The sequence below is a fragment of the Heptranchias perlo genome, chromosome 3 (assembly GCF_035084215.1).
Source record: "Heptranchias perlo isolate sHepPer1 chromosome 3, sHepPer1.hap1, whole genome shotgun sequence".
NCBI classification, from domain to species: domain Eukaryota; kingdom Metazoa; phylum Chordata; class Chondrichthyes; order Hexanchiformes; family Hexanchidae; genus Heptranchias; species Heptranchias perlo.
In genome coordinates, this window is record NC_090327.1 from 100987896 (window position 1) to 101007449 (window position 19554).

The 19554-nt window shown below is 41.9% G+C and overlaps 1 protein-coding gene across 18 annotated transcripts in view; it reads left to right on the forward strand.

The window, feature by feature from the left end:
* LOC137318255 (cAMP-regulated phosphoprotein 21-like) overlaps nt 1-19554 on the forward strand; it is a 455290-nt gene that overhangs the window by 366040 nt on the left and 69696 nt on the right. For 9 of the 18 annotated variants that reach the window (XM_067981189.1, XM_067981218.1, XM_067981207.1 and 6 more), the window contains 10 exons: nt 1254-1394; nt 3770-3878; nt 4099-4218; nt 7545-7582; nt 9420-9479; nt 9572-9801; nt 11015-11242; nt 14082-14236; nt 14873-14977; nt 17444-17689. In XM_067981189.1, coding sequence (XP_067837290.1) covers nt 1254-1394; nt 3770-3878; nt 4099-4218; nt 7545-7582; nt 9420-9479; nt 9572-9801; nt 11015-11242; nt 14082-14236; nt 14873-14977; nt 17444-17689 — 1432 coding nt within the window. The remainder of the gene's footprint in view (nt 1-1253; nt 1395-3769; nt 3879-4098; nt 4219-7544; nt 7583-9419; nt 9480-9571; nt 9802-11014; nt 11243-14081; nt 14237-14872; nt 14978-17443; nt 17690-19554) is intronic. The other 9 variants (XM_067981212.1, XM_067981224.1, XM_067981238.1 and 6 more) reach the window with 9 other exon arrangements.

The window sequence follows — 19554 nt, forward strand, 5'->3', positions numbered from 1 at the left end:
CCCTTCCCATAGGACATTAATAAACATGTTGGGTTTTTACAATGATCCAGCTGCTTTCATGGTCATTTTTCTTGATGCTGGCCCTCAAATTATCAGATATATTGAATTCACCTTCATAATTTGCTAATGTGGGGATGGAACTCAGATCCTGGATTCTAGTACCATAACTACACGGTATTAATAATGCTTCCTGCCAGAGGCCGATTTCTTTTTCAGATGCCTGGGACTTGAGTTCATGAGCTTTCCCACAGCTAACGTTGTTCAACCTATCCTGAATAAAGATGCTTAACAATTTGTAAAATGTACCAGTATCACTCTGTGCACTGCAGCTCCCAGTCTACCTCCCTTCTGAGTTTTATGACCACCACCACATTTAGTATCTGGGAGAGGTGCATAACACAGTAGGGCTTTTTTATGTTTGACAGAGGATACTTGCTGTTAGTAATTTTCATTCCCTTCCTAGTTGAACAATAGAGAAGGTCTGACTGCATTAAAAACAGGGGGATCCATTATTAAGAGGTCCGTTAAATATTTACGGTATGAGTGAACATTTTTATAAAGCAGAGTAAAGTATGAATATTTGATCTACATCTGAAATAACTGACAGTAAAAATAATGGGAATGAATTTCCGCTGAGGTTCTCCTGCTTGTCCACCATAATCTCAGTGAAAGAGTTGTTTTTCCAGGGTCACCACGGCTCTTCTGCCGCTCATTCACTCTAACTTTGGCAGAACTCCTTGGAAATTTCACGCCCAGTGTAACTTGAACAAAGCTTGCAATGTATGATAAAGAGTTTTAATGGACACATGCTATGTATTATACAGAGCTGGTCATCACCTTCTATTTCATCCTTAACCCCAGGAAATAACTCTGCTGTTTGGCCTGAGCCTGAGGAACACCCCTGCCCACTTCAGGCTCAGACCTTGCTGCTCTGAATTACCAGATAACAGGAAACTGGCCATGGTCCAGCCCTGCTTCTACTCAGGCCTCGTGTCCCACTTATCCTTGCTGCAGCCCCTATTGTGCCCAACTGCTCCACTCCGTGGCCCGATATGTCATTGCTCACCTGACTGCTCTTGCTGCGCCCATTTCCCATCCGACTGCTCCACTCCCAGCCTTGCCCCGAATTACCCGTGAGCATCAGCATGAGAGATCTACTATTTTCAAGTAAGTCTACAAACTAGTGTCACATCCTGAAGCATTCTCTTCATAGGGAAAAAAGTTGACATTATTTGTTTCTCCTCTCCTTCTAGCAATCACTATAAGAAATTCCCTCCAATGTCGTCATATCACCGGATGTTGGTGCACAGAGTAGCAGCTTATTTTGGAATGGATCATAATGTAGATCAAACTGGAAAATCTGTTATAATCAACAAAACTAGCAATACTAGAATGTAAGTATTGCTTATTCTTAATGTTGATTCTCTTTCAGATATAGGGGTCGATTTTAGCACCCGCGATCGGGTGCGTTCCTGGCGGGGGGGCCACGAGAATCGGGGATTCCCGGGGCGGGTCAGGAGCCCTGCTCCAACCCGCCCACTTCCGGGCTTCCCACTGACTCGCTGACATGCGCGCGCAGCCCCTGCATGTGGGACTCCCGCCGGCAATTAAAGCTGGCGGAGTGCCACTTAAGGTATTTATTTTGGTATTTCAGGTCGTTTACAGACCTGATTAACGAGGTATTTTAGGAGGGTTGGGATTTTACAAACAACTGGGACTGTTTCCGGTACTGGAGGAAACACTCCCAGTTCAAATGGACGTGTTGTAGCCATCAGCCTGTGGCAGCTGCAAAGGTCCATTTGACAGGTGGGGGGAGGGGAGACCCTCACTCATTGCAGGAGGCCACTGTCACTTTGGACAAAGTTTGGCCTCCACCGCCCTCCTCCTAACAATAAAATTCACCAACTTGCACACTTACCCCGGGGTCCAGAGACATGTATCTACTTGTGGACCCCCTCAGATGTACATCTTCCGGATGGGGGCCGCCGTAGCTGCAGTCATGACCTCCTCGGAGGGCGAACAGCAGCACCCGCCTCGCCAGCCTCGCCATCCACCTCTGACACGTGGAGCTCCACAACACAGTGCTGTGACACATCCACCTGCACAGAGGGAGGGCAACCGCAGAGAGAGATGCGTCACAGAGGGCACTACCCTCGCCACAGGGTCCACAGACCGAGGCTCAGCTTCCTGGATCTCTCTGAGCAGCAGTGCACACGGAGGCTCAGAGTCACTCGACATGTAGTCGTGGACATCTGCAGCCTCCTTCGTGCTGAGCTGCTCCCGGCTGGCCCGAGCACCATCTTCTTACCTGTTGCTGTTAAAGTCACCACTGCCCTCAACAACTTCTCCACATCCTTCCAGGGTGCCACCGGGGACATCGCCGACGTCTCTCAGTCATCTGCACAAAAGAGCCCTGCAAATACACCTACACTCACTCTGCAGTGACACAATGGGTGGCATCAGTTGTGGGTCTTCATTGTGATCCTCAGGAAAGGGCATTATTGCACAAACCAGACAAGATTCGCAAAGACGTGGCAGTAGTGGTGCCAATATAATATGTAATGTGAGTTGGTCAGAAATTAAATATAAGTAAAAACCATGAAAAACCCTCAAACGCCCTTGTGCATCCCTTTCATGCTCACAACACGTTTGCCTTATGCTGCCTACTGCACATATGTGATGCATGCCCTGTGGCTGCAGCACAGGTAGTGGCAGGTTGAGTGAGGCTGACTGTGAAAGAGATTCACGAGAGGGTGAGTATGAGATAAAGCCATGAGATTGTATGAGGATTGGGTTGAGTGGTAGTGGCGGGATGAGTACTGGCGAGGTGAGTAAGTGCAGGTAAGATGAGGATGACGTTTGAGTGGGTGTGAGGGGTGATGTGACAGAGTAGTGTTGGCAGTGCAGGAGATGTGGGGTGGGGGCAGTGATGTCGCAGACGGAGTGAAGGGGAATGAATAAGTGTACTCACTTTGGCTGACCTACTTAGGTCATTGGAGCGTCTCCTGCACTCTATGCAGGTGGGCGATATGTTGGTGGTGCAGGTGACCTCCTCTGCCACCTCGAGCCAGGCCTTGGTAGCGGTGGCAAAGGCAGGCCGCTTCCTCCCGCCCGCCGTGGGGAAGATCTGAAGATCTCTGTCCTCCCCCTCCTCCTCACCCCATCCAATAAGACCTGGAGTGAGGCATCATTAAACCTGGGAGCAGCCTTCCCCCTGGGCTGCTCCATGCTGTACTTTTTCCTATTTCTTGCAGCATCAGTCAGTGGAGGACTGCCCCTTTAAATAGAGCTCCTCCAGCTGACAGACCTTACTGCGCATGCGCAGTCTGCCCGCCGCACAGCTTTCCAGCTCAGCAGCGGGGAACCCGGAACAAGAGGTGAGTGGATCCAATTAGCCTGCGATTGCGTGCGGGGCAGACTGATTTCACCAGGCGTGTTACCCGCCGCCATGGTAATATCGGGCCCATAGCCTTCTATATTAAGTGAATCTCTTTTATTGTTCCTTTTCGCACATGATTCTGTCACAACACCTAGTCTAGCACAATAATCTAGTCTTTGCAAAGCTTAGTTCTGCCCCTTCCTGCTGCAGCCTATGCATTATCTACAGGCTCAACATCCATCACAGGCTTCCAAAGTCCCAATACAGATTAGTAATTGTGGACTTTTTTGTGTCAGTGGTACAAGAAAATATTCTGAAGAATGATAATGAATCACCTATGCAGATAAACTGGATTTGATTACATTTCTGTGTTTTTATATATGCCAACAGACCAGAGCAAAGGTTCTGTGAACACATAAAAGATGAGAAGAATGATGACTCCCAGAAGAGATTTATTTTAAAACGAGATAATTCTAGTATGGATAAAGAAGACAATCAGGTACGTGATACTGTGTGAAGCTTGAGAATAAAACTTTTCCTGATAATATCCAGCAGCAAAAGCTATTCAATTTTTAATCCGCTCAGTCAGTTAACCTTTTGTACATATGACGGCAGTAATGTGTGTACTTTAACTAATCTGCTCAAACCTCAACTAATTCAATTGGATGGGATTTTAAATAGGTTTATGTGTAAATGAACAGTATTTCATATCCTTTCAGGAAATGTTTACCTTGCAGCAAAATAGGATTCATCCATTTAGAGATGATAGAAGAAGTAAATCAATTGAGGAGAGAGAAGAGGAATATCAACGAGTAAGAGAGAGAATTTTTGCACAAGATGTAAGTAATTTCTCTGCTAGCCTCGTACCCCATTTACACGGGGATCTCAAATTGAGTTCGGATTCATTGATCTGAACTGAATTTGGCCTCCCTAGCGTTTGCACTCACCTCTACCCTGAACCAGTACATGTGTCTGAACAGGATTAAATTAAATTACCTGTCTGAGGGATGTGCTGGCTAATCAGGCAGAACAAGAATTCAGCAGGGATTTAGATCAGACTGCTCATACCAGGCTGATTCAGATCCCTTGCTTCTGTGCTGGATTTAAACCAGTGTCGGGGTGAGAGATTTATATCCGGGTAAATAAATTGCTATCATTCAATTGTCGAACCAAAACAGCTGTAAATTCAAAACAATTTCAAATTTACAGCTGTAGTGTAAACGGGGCTGTAGACAGGCTAAAGTCATAACTAGATAAAGTAAATATGGCTAATATCCCAAATAAATAGGTCATAAGTGAAGTTCTATATTATACATCCCATAAATGCTTTTCAAAATTCAAATTGATAAACACATATTAAAAATAACAAAGGAGGTTTTACTAAATAGTTGGGATTAGAAGTTGCCTAATGCTATTCAAATTAAGTGAAGTTTTAAATTAGTGTAATTTGACGAGGTTTTAATGTAGACTACAAAAGTAATTTGTACTGTACCCATCAGAATAAAAAAAATTGTCACACGAGTGCTTTCAGTCATGTATAAAAGCCATTTATCAGTCATCAGCTGATATCTTTCAATGCAAGGAACCATTAGCAAATATTAAGCAGATGGAAAATGAGTTTAAAACAAAGAAATTAATTTGCAATCAATCATAAACCCATGCAGCACTTTGAGAGAATTAGACAAAAAGATTCTATTGAAAAATCAAAACCAATTTTTCTACTGTTATAAGAAATTGGAGGTTATTCATATAATGTTTTCTATACGCCTTTCAGTTTAATCCTATGTTCCTATGTATTTTATTGCTAAATCTACAGGTTTGCATACCAGAGTTAGTCTTGAAACTGAATACTGAAGGATATATATTTAAAATAAAGATGGAAAAGGCTGGGCGTACACAGCAGACCTGTCAGTATGTGAAGAGAAAAGATAGGTTAATGCCTAAGGCTGAAACCTTTCATTCTCATGAAGAATCTCAACCCAAAACCTTTTGCCAGCCTTTCCTACTTCCAGATGCTTACAATCATGCTGTTTTCTGTTTTTCCAGCATTCACTTTTTTTTCTCATCCCTATAAATAATTTGGGATCTAAAAAGGAAGATTCATTATTTGAGGAGTTTAAATATCCATCATGGCTATCTTTTAAATGTGTTTTTTTTTGGCAATTTGCTTCCTCCTCTTCTGATTGCACTGACATTTGCTGAGGTAAAGTTCCAGGGCATTGGGAACCCTCGAGTACCTCGCTCAAGTGGCAGTTCACCATGTGAGTCTAGTTGGCAGCCCACTGGACCAAGGCCACCGGACCATGGGGAGCATCATCATATCCAAGTCCAACTTTGTCCTCCACCGATGTCTACACAGGCACTTTACAGCAGGGGATCACTGAATGGTGACTAGAAGCAGGAACCCTGGCTGATATCCTCTCCCTCGATCAAGGGCACTGAGGCTGGTTGTAATGCCCCTTCTGTCACTACAGCTGACTGAACACAGACCAGAAATCAAACCTGGGACCTTCCGGTCTGTATGGTTTAGTTATTCACTGCCTTTACTGATTGAGCTATCAGGGAGCTCTGGCCATGTACCTTTTTAAACATTTAAAATTAATCGTACTTAATCCCAAGTACTAAATTGTGGTTCGCTGATAATCTGTACAAATGATGCAACATTGCAGTTAAAGTGGAACAACTAAATACATAAGAAAATAACTTTTGTAACATGAATCTTAGTTTCTTTTTTCAATTAAATTGCTGCATTTGTTTGTTCATTATCTTATACGTTAGAGATGAGCTTAAACCTGTTGCCGCTGCATTTTTTCTTGATTCTCCCTCTATCCCCATTCCTCTCTCTTTATGCCTGTATCCTGTTTCAATGGGTGCAGAAAAGCGTTTCAGTAGTATAATTATGGACTTCGTATATGTTTTAAGCAACTTGCAGACATCATAATGTATAACCAGATTCAGATTTGAAATCTTTTTGTTCCTGTTTAAGAGTGATACCATGAGTTTATTAGAAGAAGTGCAGTTAAATTGAAATCTATTTTGATCTACCTCATGAACTCTTTTGGCATTTGACGGAGTATGGGTAAGTTTTGCAGGGCAAGGCTCCCAACACTGGATCGATGCAGAGATCAATGCGCCCAACGCTCAGCAATCCTAATATCCTAGGCATTCATTTTAATGACTGGAAAATTGGGAGCGCCGTGAATCAGACACACTGACCTCCAATCCCAATTCTCACTCCTCCCTCCCACTGAGTGAGGCTCCATGTCAGGAGCTGAGCCTTGCAAAATTTTCCATGTTGATTGAGGTTAGAATTTTTTTTTAATTCAACGTTTTGTATTATTACTTGAGTCTTACCATTGCCACTCCTTTTGAAAATCAGTTGCAAAAAGTTATGATTTTTAAGATCCCTTTGTTCAATTTATTTCAGTATTTTTGATATTTTTGTTTAGAATGAGTGCTAATGAAATCATGATGGATACTCAGTTAGAAAAGTTATTTAGTTCAACTATGTGTGAGGGCTGAATAAATATCAACAAAGATTCATTAACCTGGGTGCTTCACGATAAGCTATGTATGCCAATTTAACATCCTCAGCCTGTTGAGTATAGTAACCTTATAAACCAGTATCCTTTATGAAGCCATAAGCATCATCTGATTAAACAAAACTGTTCAAATATCAAGACAAATAGGCAAAAAAAAAATGTTTCTAATGTTTCTAAACACAGGAAGAGTCCTTGTGGTAAATCTTCTATAATATTTTTGTATTCTTTCCTTTTCTAATGACCATTGTCATGCTTCCTCCTTCATATGGGAGGCCAGGTTGGTCTGCACTGGGTACCTCATAAATAGCTACTGTCAATCATACTAGTCCAGTGGTCCAGTCCATTTGTCCAGTCTGTTGGCAGATGGAGTGCATTTTACCATAAAATGATCCGACTAATGGCGCTTTAGCCAAACCAGGATTTTGAACCCGTGTGGTTTCTGGATTGGAGTCCAGTACTGGACTGGTAGAGGTACCAGATTGTGTTCTCCTGAAAATCCTTATCAATTTTTCAAACCTAATATTGGTCTACAAAGTGCTACTGAACTATTTTCTGGCGAGTTCAGCTGGAATGAAAGCATATGCAGCTGGTTATATATTGAAATGTTCCATTTTTCTTTACAGTCCACATGTTCCCAGGACAGCCTGTATGTGGAAAACAGGTAGGCACTTATTCAGTATAATTAAATAGTGGACAATAAGACGTAGGCTGGTTATCGAAACTGTTCAGCCAGTTGAAATTTCTGACAATGGGGGGTTTTTAACTGCCAGTGGGTTTCTGGCGGGAAACTGCTGGTTTCAGTTAGATTCATGTCCGTCTGCTGTAGTGTGAGGCCATGGCAATTTTAATGAGTGGGCCCCATTAACATGCCACTGGCCCACTGCCGGCTCAGAATGGCCGGGAAGTGGGTGGGAGGCAGCTGTCGGTCTCCAGAAGATTGGGAGGCCCTTGGCTGCATGTTGGCATTCAGATGAGTGTGGGGAAGGGGGTTCCAGGGTGGTGGGGTGGGGGGGGGGGGGTCCAGTGAAGCAGGCCTAAGCTTGTGGGTCCCAGAGAAGCACTCCTGCACCTTCTGGCCCCACAAAGGAAAGTAAAATACTTACCTGGAGGGCCTCTTCAACTTCCCGATCCTCTCCGTGATGGTCTTCACCTGGTGGAAAAGCCGCCGCAGCCTCCCCACTCAGACCTAGGTTAAAATCGCTGTCGAGGTCCAATGACACCATTGGACCCTGATTAGTATATGTTAATTAAACCCCCCGCCCCATCTTTGGGTGGGAGGCTTAGCTGCCTGTCCTGAAGACTCTGTTAAAATTGGAAACGGCGGGATCCAGGCGGTTTTCCTGTGGGTAACTTAACAGGGACATTTTAACTGCCCACCCATTCGGTTTCCACCAGCTAGGTAGGGTTAACCGAAAATGTAATTTTGTTTCCAAAAGAAACCTCTACATAATACTTTAAACTCCTTTAGAGTTGAAGGCTAGATTTTACACTTGAAGAATAATTGAGGCAAATTGTACTTGCAAGTATGCTGAAGTGAATACATTCCCATTTAGATCTGCTAGTCTGCTTTTAAAACCACAAACTGCAGAGGAACAGCAGTACAGTTTTCTCAAATGCATTGAACTGTGCAGCAATGCCAATGCTGTTCCCTTCCTCTCTTAGTTCACCTCAATCTTTGTGACCATCTATGTACGCACGTTCCCCCTCGGCTTAGATAGGTAGAACGGGATGCTGAGTATATACAACATTTGATATCCATTGATATTAATACTGAATTGTGAAAGCATGCTACAATATTTTTATTGTCAAATCCATTCAATTAGATTAGTTGTGGAGTTTAACAAGATTTTCATTGGTTTGCAGCTTTTATTCTACTGCTGTTTGCACAACTTGTAATTATATTAAGGAGGCCCAACATCCCTTCCTTTTCTTTTTAAAATGTAAATTTAACATGTCTAGACCTTGTCAGTACGTTACTCTATTCAACAAATTTTATAATTAGCAAGTAGATCCCCTATTCCTGCTAGTTCTGTATTCCCCCACCTTGTTTCCATCTGATTTGGAACAGTGACATAATAACCTATTGTATCAGGCTGGGAATGGAGTCAGACTGCAGGAGGAATGTAGTTCCTTTAATTGCTCACCCTTTTGTAAACGTATTCCTTCCCCTTCCCCCCCCCCCCCCAAGTTGGTTCCATAGCACTCGTCATTCTCTGACCAGTTACCTTCTGCCAGGGCTCTGGTAATGCCTCTCTCTGAACTGTACAAAGTGAAGCAACCTGGGCTGATTTTGTTTTTTGCGAGAATCTCTGACTTTCTCTCGTCCCACCCTATGGTGAAGTGTCGTGCCTTCACTTGATGCCTACTCATGATGGGGCATCCAAGATTGGAAACTTGCTGTGTGTACAGTTTTACGCCACCTTGAAAGGTGTTTGTCAAGGGGGGAAGCATATTGTGCTCGATACAGAATTTTTACCACTACTTTTTGTTTTCCCCAGCCGAATTCTAGAGGATATCAATACATTCAATGACACACAGAAGAAGAGGCAGCTATTTAGGTTTGTTATGAGGCAAATAAAGATGAGATTTCAATCAATTCATTAGCAAAATTGGTATTAATGATGCCTTTTTGGTTTTTTTTTTGATTTAGGGGTAATAGAGATGGAACAGGAAAAACATCAGGTAGTCGGCAGAGCAGTACAGAGACGGATGTGAAATGGACAGATCAGAGACCCTGGAGTAGTACTGACTCAGACAGCTCAAATCGAAACTTGAAGCCTCCTGTGACGAAGACAGCAAGTATCGGTGGCATAACTGTATTAACGCGTGGTGACAGCACAAACAGTAACAGGAGTACGGGCAAACTCTCTAAAACAGGTAGCTGGTACTCGATAGGTTCTGTAGCTGAGTCCTGCTCCATTGCATTCCATGATAGCAAATGGGAAATAGCCCATATAGCCTGAAGTGACTAATTCAGTGTATTATCAATGGCTGGAATGATGAACTGTATGCCAGTTGCTAAGGCATTGTAAGCTTTAATTGTGGCTGATCATGCCATTTACATTTTAACAAAGCATCCACAGAGCAGATCTTGTTAAAGGTGAGAGAAGCCATTTTCTGTTTCTTTGTTTACTTTTAGATTTGACCCCCTCTACTCAACATTTCCTAACTGCTAGAGCAGATAAGCAGCATACTCAGACTTTTGCCAGTCCTATTTTGTAACTGGAGCTGAGAGTTGCACAAGAGTGGCATGCATTCTCTTCCTCCATTTTTTTTCTTTTCTCCCTGTCATGAAGCCTGTGTTGTCTGCTTGACAGCTCCCCAGAGGCTTGGTTGAAATCAACCTGCACTGTCCTTACCTCATCCAATTTGCAAAGCCACTTACATTCGTGCAATAGTTTTGTTTTAATTTGTTAATCAGGCAGTTTCTAGATTGGAGGGCACATATCACAGCTCGTTGTCAGCTTTTCCAATCTCAAACTTCAATTGAGTATATGAGAAACCACATTTTTTGTAAATAGTAAATAGGATTCAGACTTACTATGCTTGTGTTTATTGAACAACTGGTGTGTTTTTTAGCAATGGGATACAAAATGGAATTGTTGTGCAAGGCTTGCCAAACGTAATGATAGGCTCTCTGCACCATCTGGTGATTCTTCCTGCAACAGGAGCGCATTGATTCTGATTGGGGATCTTGTTCACTGTTTTAAAACCATTAAGATGTCTCTGCTGTCTATTGTAGAATGGAGAACTCACACCTGAGGTCGTTCTATATGATTGGATTGTCAGAACGTGCTTATATTTCCACGGGGTGAATTTCCTTGGGGCTACTCCCAATCCACGTGCGTAACTTCAGCGGAAACCTTGTTTACTCATGTAAACGGTGTTTCCGCCACCGTGACCTTGGCAGAGTGGGAGAAGCCCCGGGGAAATGCACCTCCCCTGTTGCATTAAAAGATGAAAATGAGAGCAAGGCTCTTTCATTCGGTTTTGGTGAAACCTTCCATAATGGTAGGAAAGGAGCCATTAATACATGCAAAAGCAAGGTCTGTTTCCGACAAGTAAAGTTTGACAACTGTTTTGCATTCTCCAGGTTCAGAGTCTTCCAGTAGCGCAGGCTCCTCAGGTTCACTGTCACGGAACCATCAGCCATTGCAGAGTGCACCTGTTGTCCCAGCACCAGTCAGCTCTACAGGCTCAGTCTCCTACCCAGATGGTGGAATGGGTGGACAGGTGGCACCTACCAACACCAGCTACATTTTGCTTCCTTTGGAAGCTACAGGTATACCACCTGGCAGTATTCTGTTAAACCCACACACAGGTTAGTGCAACTGTTACTACAGCTCAAGGCTAGTAAAAATCTTAGCAATATTAGGGGCCATCTATAATTGTCCTTTTCACAAGAGTACAAACAATACTCTTTTTATTAACTGTCAAAAAGCTATTTCTAAAAACAATGTAAATGTGTTTTATGTGTGTGTATATATATATATGGGTGTATTAAACCCCTCTCTCTTCGGTTAATTATGGATGCTCCCTTGGTATGTCTTGTAATAGAGTTGAGTTTGTGCGATTATATATATCTGACCTCAAGTGTATCTTTTGATTGCTTCTCCCATTTTATTTGAATATAATTGTATATACATGTAGCTGTGCATGTGCAGTAAGACTCAGGCTTACATTTTGCCCATTGGCAAAACTGTGGCAAGGGAGTAAATTTTTCAGCTGAGGCTTATTTATATATTTTCAGCGGGCCTGTGCTTGGGAGCTTGTGCTGGGGGCGGGGGGGACGAGACACAAATGGAGGGAAGGAGAATGGGAAAAGGCTGCTGCTGCTGGAATCTCACCACAAAGCCTAATGGGCTAGGTAACCTCCCAAACAAACACAAAACATGCTCCAATAAAGAGTCTATAATAAAGCAATTGGAGCTAGCAATTTATTTTTAAGTTCCTGCTGTGGCCATTTAATTGTTCTTCTACATTTTGCAACCCCTAGCAATGCTAGTTGTCTGTTGTATACAGGCATCACTTATATCCAGCATTGCTGCTGTCTATCCCATCAAACCCAAGTGACTGCCTCATTTAAATATGCCTGCCCATATTTGGTTGTGCACATCTGGCAGAAGTGATGCTGGAAGATTGAGATGGTTGTACAAATGGGCAGGGATTGAGCAGCACTCATTTCAATTTTCTACCTCCACTCCTGCCCCTGTTCAGCCAGAAAATGGGCAAAAACAGAGGAAATTCCTGCCCTCAGCATCTAGGAGGACACCTGAGCTTCTAGTGTGAGTGGTTCATTTCAACTGACCCTGCAGGTGCAATCATCAATTCCTGAACGCCCTTCTCTTATCTAGAATATATTTTTAAAAATCATGCATTTGTGTCTACAAAACCTTACTTCCTAATGTCACATTTTGTCACTTCTGTGTCAACTTTTTCCCATTATAGTTTCTTATGTCCACACTTGTAATAGAAATTTCCTATGTAAACATTTAATATTGTAATTCAACCCTTCTGCTAGCAGTAGCAGTGTAGTACCTCAGTTTTACATCTTCTACCTCCACAACTTGTACTGCAGAGGAACTCCCATGCTCCAACCAACTCTACTTCCCAAATTGCCATAAGTTTTACAATTTAGCTATATCAGAACGTCAAAGCATTACATAAAAAGGAAGACAGAGGGGCTAATTTTAACCCCAAAGAATGGGTGGGTGGGAGGTAAAAATAATATTTTTTTTTAAGTGGGACCGCAACCTGGCTCCAACGCACCCACTAATGGGTTTAACCCAGACACGTTGGATGCGTCCTCGTCCAAAACCCAGAAAACCACCCCTCCCGACAGGTTGCTGTTAAAATTGGATAGAATTAGTGAAGGTTAGAATACCAGAGCCTGGTCTTTAGTTGCTTCCAAGCTTTTATTCACAGATTTCCCTTACACACACACACCACACCCTAGCTAAGCTCGCCTATAAAAAGGATACAAGAGGGTCCCCAATCAGTACCCACCACCCGAACACAATTAACACTCATTGATTTAAATCATACAATTAACAGCAGCCAGCCTGTCAATCTGGCTGGCTGTCGCTCGAGAAACCCGGAAGCAAAAATAATTACACTCAGTAGGGTTGCAAATTAATGGGAACATGAATCTAAATTTTACATGTAGCTTCATAGTATGCACTTACATGCCCCACGAAGACAAAAGCTTGGACTCTCCCGGCTGCAGACAAGAAAAGAAAATGTGTTATTGGCGTGATACATTGATTTTTGTAATATGTACATATGTATAGTGTAGCAAGAATGCTGAAAACTATTCTTTCCACAATGGAAAAACTAATAACCAAGAATTGTCTGAGTCTGCCAAGTATTTTTTTGGGATTCATTTTGTGGAGTCACAGTTGTATTTGAGATTTACAAGTGCTCAAAATTAAATTCCACTGTTTGAAAATGTCTTTATATGCGAGATTGAATCTTAATCATATCTCTCATAATGTGTTTAACAAGTGCAGTAGCCACCTTCCATGCAGGAGTTTTGCTGGTTCTCACCTGGGCTGTTAGATTAAGTGTCTTGCAGTGATTGAGTGTGGGAGGGAAGAAAACACTGTCAGAGATTTGTTGCACCACATAAAATGAGTCTTCTATCAAGTGACATGGAGCCACACAGACAGTTGTAGCAACATTGAAGCATGCTAACTGAAAGTTCGAGATATGAATAGGATGGTGCATCACATTTTGTCTCAGTACAGGAGGGTAAATTTACAGTGAAGAGCTGCACGCGAATGTCAGAAATAGGCCGTAAAACGCTAGCACTGATTTTACAACTTACACTCCCTTCAGTTGTAGCTCCCTGTTGGGAGCTCAGGAGCACTGGACGTATTCTGTGGTTCATTATTTGGTCACTGTTCTATAATTGAATTGAAATGTGTGATCTTTTGTCATGTGTCCTTCTGCTAGAAGTTTAATTCTGGTTTTCATAAATCATCTCCAAATTTGCAAATGTTTAAGAAGAGAAGAAATATGTATTTTTGTAGTAAAGTATGTGTAATACATTGATACAGTCTGAATTTGTATATATTGTAGTGTGTGTACTTTCAAAGAAAAGGTTTAAATTACACCAATTTTCTGTGTTTGATTTGTTGACTTCGCTGCATCTGTTGCAGGTCAACCTTTTGTGAATCCTGACGGTACACCCGCGATTTACAATCCTCCTGGTGGCCCGCAATCAATTAGAAATCAGCTTCCTGGACAGGCTCAACAGCAGCCTGCTTCACAGCCACAGCAGCAGCAACAGATGCCCGGTCATCTGGTACCACAGGTGAGTCAGACACTTTGTACACCTACTAAATCAACCACGTGTACATTGTTTACCCCATCCACACCCTCCAAACTGGAGATTCCTTATTTCGACAGGACTTTCATGTGCAGCGTAACAGTGTGGTGAAAATTATGTTTTCAAACAATCTAGCAAATCTAATGTGACAATCGGGAAAACTTGTTTAAAAAGGGATACATCTCTTGCATGCACCAGAATCATATTTGCATCAGGAGATAGCTTGCCTGTTGGTGATAATTCAGGGCCTGTTTTGTTTGCAGCACTATTCCTTCCAAAACAAATTCAAATAAAACTAAATGTTTTGAGCCAGGGTCTGTGTTTTTTGTTCTTTGTCTTTAATCTCTTTAGGTTTTTCTTACTCTAAATCAAACTAGAGATTTTTGTTCTGTCATTAAATAGTAACCAAATTGTTTGATGACTTGTATCAATGTTGAAATATGTGGCATGTGTAATAATGCATACTAATAAACACAAAGAGCTATCACTTCTTAATATCTTAACACTTGTGTTTGTGATTTCTTGTTTCCTTTGATTTTCTTGCTTGTTAAATTTCTATTCTTTGCATATCTCTGAATTGTATCTTCTATATCTGACTTTGGTGATTAATTCTTTTCTCAGCCTGTGCAGGCTATGCAGCCTTCTTCCCAGTCTGTCCAGTATCCAACGGTTTCTTATCCTCCCCAGCATCTTCTGCCAGTTTCACCAACGCAGCAGTTTCCTGTGGTACTTAATCATAGTTTCATTTTATCCCTTTTACTCAGTAATTCTAACATTTGCAATGTGTGTATAAATGTAACTGCAGTATGTTTTTGTGTGCTTTGCTTCACTTTCAGTGGTGATTGTTCACTGCATTAACTGTAGTTGGCAGTTCATGGCTGAGGGTAAATCTGTATTACTTGCTGAAATACTTGTCCACTGTGTGTGAGAAACTTGTTTGACTCTATGTTGAGGTTAAAGCAGTGAAGTGATATTTACAGTAGTCAGAAGTGATGGTTTTCACTTTCAAAACTTCCATGTCATTAAAATGGTATCATAGTAGGTACAGCACAGGAGGAGGCCATTCAGACTATCGTGCCTGTGCCGGCTCTTTGAAAGAGCTATTCAATTAGTCCCATTCCCCAGCTCTTTCCCCATAGCCCTGTAAATTTTTCAAGTATTTATCCAATTCCCTTTTCAAAGTTACTATTCAATCTGCTTCCACCACCCTTTCAGGCAGTGCATTCCAGACTATTACAACTCGCTGCGTAAAAATTGTTTCCTCATGTCGCCTCTGGCTCTTTTACCAATCGTCTTGAATCTGTATCCTCTGGTTACTGATCCTTCTGCCACTGGAAACAGTTTCTCCTTATATACTCCATCAAAACCAATCATGATTTTGAACACCTCTATCAAATCTCCCCTTAACTTTCTCTGTTCTAAGGAGAACAATCCCAGCTTCTCTAGTCTTTCCACGTAACTGGAGATCCTCATCCCCGGTACCATTCTAGTAAATCTCTTCTGCACCCTTTCTCTAAGGCCTTGACGTCTTTCCTAACGTGTGGTGCTCAGAATTGAACACAGTACTCCAGCTGAGGCTTAACCAGTGTTTTATAAAGTTTTAGCATAACTTCCTTCTCTTTATACTCTATGCCTCTGTTAATAAAGCCCAGGATCCCATGTGCATTTTTAAACAGCCTTCTCAACGTATCCTGCCACCTTCAAAGATTTGTGTATGTGCATCCCCAGGTCTCTCTGTTCCTGCAACCTCTTTAAAATTGTGCCATTTAGTTTATATTGCCTCTCCTCATTCTTTCTACCAAAATACATTATTTCACACTTCTCTGCATTAAATTTCATCTGCCATGTGTCTGCCCATTTCACCAGTCTGTCTATGTCCTCCTGAGGTCTGTTACTATCCTCCACATTGTTTACTACATTTCCAAGTTTCGTGTAATCTATATCCAAGTCCAGGTCATGAATACATATCAAAAAGAGCAGTGGTCCTAATACGGACCCTGGGGAACACCACTGTATACTTTCCTCCAGTCTGAAAAACAACCGTTCACCACTACTCTCTGCTTTCTGACCTTTAGCCAATTTTGTATCCACGCAGCAACTGTCCCTTTGATCCCATGAGCTTTAATTTTACTAACAAGTCTATTATGTGGTACTTTATCAAATGCCTTTTGAATGTCCATATGCACAACATCAACCCTCTCCGTTACTTCATCAAAGATATATATATATATATATATTTTCCACATTCAGTGCACGGTTAGTTTCACTGAATTCTTGTACCTTATGCTGTTCTGATGGCAGAAAATGTAAATTTGTGACATTTTACTATTTTTTAAAACATTGAGCTTTATATATTACTCTAACCACTAAGTTTGTATAGAAGGCCCAACTCCTTTTCCTTGTATGCCTATCAGCTGAAAAACTTGAGTTCAATGAAGTGGACGACCTCAAGTTTAAAGATTAGACTTGTGTTCCCCACATGAGACTGTGGGGTAGATCTTGACTTTGTGCGATAGTGTAAAACAGGCGATAGCGAGTTGGAAGCCCGTTTTATATCTCTCCCGATTATTATTTCAATTGACTTCAATGGAAATAAATCGGGAGAGAGGTAAAATGGGCTGCTGACTCACTATCACCCATTTTACACTATTGCACAAAGTCAACATCTACTGCTGTGAGTTTATCCAGTGCGTAGACCATACATACAGAGTTAGAAGATCCCAGATTTGATCTGTGGTCTTCACTGAGCTAGTTAATCACAGCTGATGCAGTGGTAGGGGCATTACAATTGGCCTTAGTGCCCCTAGATTAAAGAAGATCAAATCAGTCATGGTTCCCTCCTCTGATCACTATCCGGCAACCCTTGATGGAAGGGTGTGTGCTTTTGTGTGTGTATAGACATCAGGTCAGGACACAATTAGGCTCGGAAGATTTGTTACTAAATTCAGAACTTTTTTTTCATTAAGTTTATTATTTAGTTTTGAACTCTGTTTTTATAGTGGTTTATAACCCTGACATGGAGCCAAACACAGCATGATTTTCTGTGAATGTCTGTTCTACATTGTGGTGTCTTTGTGGTGATGTTTGTGTTGCACCTAACTCATTTGGTGTCAAAGGTTTTTCTTTCATTATTACACTCGGATGTATCATTTAGCAGCCGGTACTCATTATTTTTTGTTGTCTGCATCACAGCGAGAAGACTTGGCTTCCCAGTTTAACCAGATGAGTTTAAGCCGTCAGTCATCAGGAGATGCCCCTGAGCAACCTTCTGGTTCTGTCTATCCATCACCCATCTTGCCTCAGCCACAACAAACTAGCTACGTCATGGCATCACCAAGTCAACAGCTTCCTCCGGGAGGTTTTACTGGAACTGGACAGCCCATGTCTCAGCAAGTGCTACAGCCGCCACAAGGATATGTACAACAGCCACCTGCACAGGTAAGAGAATGAAACGGGATTAGAATAACCTAGTTAAATAATGGGAAGGGTGCACTGAATCTCAAATGCAAATGCATGATTGCAAGTTTTGCATCCGATTCCAAACAGTAAGCAAGTGTAGACATAGTGGTTAGCACCATCTATACTATTTTCTGAAATAATAAAGAAAATATTATCCTGGAAAGCTAAAACAAAGTTATTCAGATGATAAAGCAAATCCTCTGTGATGTGAAGATATTAAACATTATATCTTGCTGAATTTTTGTGTCTTCTGCCAATCAGAATGTACCCATTTGATTAATTGATGTGGCGTATATGGTATAATACAAGTTATGTACATACACTCCTGTCTAGCTATCTCCATAATGCACAACTTTACTATACATAAAGTTATTGCAGCTGGATGAATGTCTCAACACCATATTGTAGTATCAGCATGGGACCTACACTCGAGTTTAGAAGAACGAGAGGTGATCTCATTGAAACATATAAGATTCTGAGAGGGCTTGACAGGATAGATGCTGAGAGATTGCTTCCCCTGGCAAGAGAGTCTAGAACTAGGGGACATAGTCGCAGGATAAGGGGATGGCCATTCAAGACTGAGATGAGGAGGAATTTCTTCAAGCAGAGGGTTGTGAATCTTTGGAATTCTCTACCCCAGAGGGCTGTGGATGCTGAGTCATTGAATATATTCAAGGCTAAAATGGATAGATTTTTGGACTCCAGGGGGATCAAGGGATATGAGGATCAGGCAGGAGAGTGGAGTTGAGGTTGAAGATCAGCCATGATCTTCTTGAATGGCGGAGCAGGCTCGAGGGACTGTATGGCCTACTCCTGCTCCTATTTCTTATGTCAGAAGTCGCACACGAATCTCATGCCCATGTTTTTGTTCATTTGTGAAATTCATCTTTTTTAACCAAGGATGGATTCATGTGTTGGCAGAGATAGGATGAATGTGTGATGCTGCATGGGTTTGGGCTGAAAAAAATAGAAAAGGAAAATAAAACGCATAAAGTATGGGGGAGTGGGAGAACCACTGTGCAGAATGGTAGAAGTAGAAGCAGCAAGCACACTTTTTAAGTTTAAAGGATTTCATCAAGTGCAGCATTTCCCCTCTCGCCTCCAAATTGCTCCATGTTTCACACCCAAGGCTTAAATGAAATTTGAACCAGTTCAGGAGTATGGAATTTGTCTTGCTTATTTACAAAATGGATGGAGGAGGAGCTTTGTTCAAAGCCAGCACAATTTGCACTAAATTGGCAATTCCGTTCAAAGGTGGCCAGAGGATGGGTGGTGCGAGAAATTGAAAAATGCCACACTGCTGCTATAGTGGGGCGCTCTTCTAAGGTTGGAGGTTGGGGTGCTTTTTTGAGGCAGAATAAAGGGAATTTTACCCTGTGTCTGGCTGTGCTATACTCGGCCTGACAGTGTTTGATGCTGACACCAGATATCCAGCACTAGCATCTATCACCTTGATGAACATAAAGGTCACAGGAAAAGTTTTAAGAACTAAATGGATGTGAATTTATCCAATTCCAACTTCATTCCTGGTATAGTAAACAATGTATTACTGACTAAACTTAGTGAGTCAATGGTTGCTATTGGCCGTGAAGAGAATCTATTTTCATACAAATGCCTCTTATTTTTTTTTGTTGATACATTTGTAGCTGTATTTATAATGCGGTGAACCAGACGGAAGGATGTTATGACCACTTCAGTTGCAAGTACCCTGCAGTTCCCTGAAACGAGCCTGCTGCAGGGCCAGCCTGTAGAAAAACAGCAGATGATTATTGTCAATTAGCTCTTCTAAGCAATCATTTTATAGTTTACTATTTTCTTTTTCCATCTGCTCCCTTTTTAAAATA